This window comes from Aplysia californica, unplaced genomic scaffold (assembly GCF_000002075.1).
Source record: "Aplysia californica isolate F4 #8 unplaced genomic scaffold, AplCal3.0 scaffold00035, whole genome shotgun sequence".
Lineage (NCBI taxonomy): Eukaryota > Metazoa > Mollusca > Gastropoda > Aplysiida > Aplysiidae > Aplysia > Aplysia californica.
Window position 1 is genome coordinate 1,276,339 of NW_004797305.1, and position 3,937 is coordinate 1,280,275.

At 42.5% G+C, this 3,937-nt stretch overlaps 1 protein-coding gene across 1 annotated transcript in view; it reads left to right on the top strand.

Annotated features, from left to right (window-relative positions):
- Positions 1 to 1,575: 1,575 nt before the first annotated feature.
- The window catches only part of LOC101847406 (dual specificity protein phosphatase 1), a 30,960-nt gene continuing 28,598 nt past the window's right edge, over positions 1,576 to 3,937 (top strand). Inside the window, exon 1 of the mRNA XM_005091728.3 lies at positions 1,576 to 2,920. Coding sequence (XP_005091785.1) covers positions 2,554 to 2,920 — 367 coding nt within the window. The 5' untranslated portion in view covers positions 1,576 to 2,553. The remainder of the gene's footprint in view (positions 2,921 to 3,937) is intronic.

A 3,937-nucleotide genomic window follows, 5' to 3' on the forward strand; every position in this document is an offset into this window, starting at 1 on the left:
TATATAGTTCGTGCACTGAGGAAAACATTTCAAACATTATTAATTTTCAGACTTTGTTCTGTTTTTGCAGCCTCGCCCTTCTGATTGAAAAATACTCAAATATGAATTAATGTATAGTGCTTGGACTACAGAAAAGCAAAAGAGGTTTAAAATGTAGGGGTTTTACGTGGGGGGGGGGGGGTAATCTTTTTTTTAAATATAAGAGTGCTATACGTCCCTCTTGAAACATTAAAAGCGGTGTGACCAAACCTTTTTAGCGACTGTTATGTGAGTCATTACGCTTCAAGCTGCTACATGGTTAGATCCTAAGCTTACAAAAAATATGTAATATATTATCATGATTAATGCTATGGGCTGATCCAGACTAAGGGATTAGTGTTCAAGGCCAGATATTATACTTTATATTGATCTGATTATAATCCACAATTAATTCAACCTAAAATTGTGTTCCCGGCTTTTGCATGGGCCCTGTGCTCGATTCGTCGCGTTGTAATAACTGTGTTCTGATAAGCGGGTTTAATTAGGCAGTTTGAAAACGTAGGCTACTCGTAATCCCACCAAGCCGCATTATAATCAAGCATGAGATTGCGTGTTGGGGACAGAGGCGTACGGACTCTTTGGAAAACATGCTTATTTATGGCTACGGACAGCATAGCGCTTACTTTAAGCCAGGTTTGAATAAATCGGATAGAGGTCCGTGATAGCTTCACACGTACCGGTTACATTAAAAATCTTTTTACTTCTTCTTTTTTTGAGTCTTTTCTCTTTTTTTTTCAATTCAAATTTTGCAGAAGTTGTTTAAATTTTAGGAATTATTCCTATTTTATTTTATTGCACGGATTGGGGGAGGGGGAGGGGCTTTTTGATTCTTCCTTACTTTTTTATGCATCTAATGTGTGATTAATCTCCCACCTCTCGTTGAAACTAATAGAAAGCCTTTCATTATTGCAGTTTTTCCTCCCGCTCACTCATGAATAAACCTGTTTTCACGAGTTTGTGCTCCGCAGTCTCCACATTCATTCTCTTGTTCGATTATACAGCTTAGTGGGATTACGAGTACGTTTTCAAACCGCCTAATCAAAACTATTTATCACAAAATAGTCACTATAATTATCTCCTTGTAGCTCTCTCTCTCCGCGCCCGCCCCCCCCCCCCCCTCTCTCTCTCTCTCTAAAGGGATGGGGTGGGGGTGGAGAGGGGTGTGTCTATATTTGTCCACTGTGTTTCCGAGCGAGACAAATGGTAAACAGAATCAAACACGAAGTAGAACGTAAAAAATGAGCTTCTTGTTAGGCCTTCTCAGTACCTGAGGAGGCCAAGGCTTCTAGAGTTGATCGGGTCTTTCCTAGTTTGCTTCGCTGCCACCCCCACCCCCAGCAATTCCCTTTTTTTATACCGTGAAAATCCCCTTATCCTCACACTCACATGACCGGGTAGGGAAGGGAGAAAAAGGAGTGCACTGGGTGGAGATGCGGGGGGTTAGGGGGGGGGGGTCGTAAAGGAGTGTAATTCTTGGCTCTGTGCCCATGACTTTACGACGACAATACTCCCCCATAGTAAAACTCGTGTAGACCGAGGACAGATCATTGCTACATTGCTATTCTTTGAAAGGCAACGAAGCGTATCCCCGTCAGTTTACACAGCTTGCAATACCTGCATGTCTTTGCATTAAAATTGGCCCAGCCCACTTGACCCTCCTCAACCATTCACTATTGTTCATGATTATAGGATGGCCGAACCAGTACTTTTCCGTTCAATGGAACTTGTAGAACGGCTGAGTTAGAGCCATATATGAATAATATTTCCAATAGTAAGCGTTAATCTGAGTCAGTATTGCCAGGAATAACAATGTGATTCAACTACAAAGGGCCGCACCACTGGAATTAAGATAAATACGTCGAGTCTTACACGGTTTACCATAAATGGCCGTGGGAAAATATAGCAAATCACGTGATTGTACGGGTGAATGAAGTGGCCAGTCCCATTGCGTGACGTCAGTCTAAAAACCACAACCGTAGTATCAAGGGCATTGCTCCAGTGTGTTTGGTTTGTGTTGTCAAAACAAGATGCGTTCAGAAAACAAAACATAATCTAGTCCACAAAATTCAAATATAGGCAGACAGCTACATTGTAGCTATGAATTTCTCGAAAACAAGTCTATTAAGAAACAATTAGCCTCGACTCTGTGATAACCCAGTGTATGTGTGGCGAAAATCGATCGCAACTTGCTGCGCAAACTTTCTTTCGCGACGGGTCACGCGGCTCATAGCTCAGCCAATGAGAATCGAGCAAGAACAGGCAAGCTGCCAGGGGCAAATCAATACGCCCATTCAGTATGTTAGGTGGAACGTTCATTCATAACCGGGCAGTATCACGTGAAATGCGTTCATTTACTACGCGTACGAGTTGTGACACAGACTGTTCTTGGCTGCACTAATGCCATGAGCTTATGCTCACAACGTAAGTGTTCACCACGGAGTTATTCCTCCCTTTATTTCGCTTCCCTTCCAGATCACAAACTGCTGCACTCGGCAACCCGACCGTTGTGACGAGATGGAAAACGTAAGAGGACTGAATGTAATGGAAGTCACAGCTGTATTGGCTTCAGAAAAATCTTGTCGTGTTCTTGTCTTAGACTGCCGTCCGTTCATCGCTTTCAACCACAGCCAAATCGCCCATTCTGTGAATGTCCACTGTCCACCCATTCTAAAAAGACGATCTGGTGGATTTATTGCCCTGGAAAACATAGTGCCTTGTGTAGAAAAACGATCTCAGCTGTTGAGCGGTGCGTTCCCAGATGTTATAGTTTACGACGAGCGCACACAGGAGCTGAACCAAGCTGCAAGTGATTCGAATATTTTATCTGTGATTAAAAGTTTGCTCAAGCAAGTGGAAAATTTGAACGTGAGATACATCGTCGGTGAGTATTTAGATCAAAGCTAGCCTCTGCTTTATGTTGTCAGCCCCGCCCCGAACCAGTGGTCCGAACTTCAGTCACTGAAATGCAGGGGCTCGGTCAGTCTCGGTAATCTGGTTGTGTTGAGAAATCAGGAAAGTATAGAGAGAAGTCTAGAATCTAATCTAGATCTAGATGTCTAGATCTAATCTAGATTCTAGATATAGATTCTAGAATCTAGATCTAGACTCTAGACTAGATTTTCTAGATCTAATCTAGACTCTAGATATAGAATCTAGATATAGATTCTAGATCTAGATCTAGATTCTTTATCTAATCTAGATCTAGATGCTTCAAGCTGAAAGCTTTTATCATGGAAAAATAGACGTGATTATCCTTTCCCTCATGTAGACCTCTATAGTCCTCCCGAAAATCCCAGTCCTAGCCTAATCCTAATATAGATCTAATTATTTCTCCCAACTACTCTACCCCCAGCCCCAAGTTAGCCTACGCAACCAAGCACAACACTGGCCTATAAAAATACCTCCACCCCACCCCTTCATTACAACGAGTGCGTACGAGAGTTTTTTGACTTGCCCCTGAATAAATTACAAATTCTTTACCACAGTTCAACAAAGTGAACTTGTTTGTAGGCCTACTTGGTGTATAAAAGTGGGACACACAAGCCAAACAACGATGGTCCTCGTAATATCCTACGTCTCGTACCCTTGAACCAACGCCTCATTTCCTCCCCGGCTCCCCGCCTACGCAAGTTTAGGCCTGCGACTGTTTCCCCCTCTGCTGTCTGTAGCTAGTGAGGAGTGGAGTGATGGAATGTGTTTGTTGTAGCCTATGGGAAAAGGATTTCCGCTCAAAATCTAAACAAGCAAAAAAACTAGATCTAGATATATAGATATAGAATCTAGATATCTAGGTCTACATGGCACGTCTTCATCTAAATCTAGATTAGATCTAGATTCTTAGATCTCTAGATCTAGATCTACCTGGTGTTCGTCTCTCTCTCTCTCTCTCTCTCTCTCT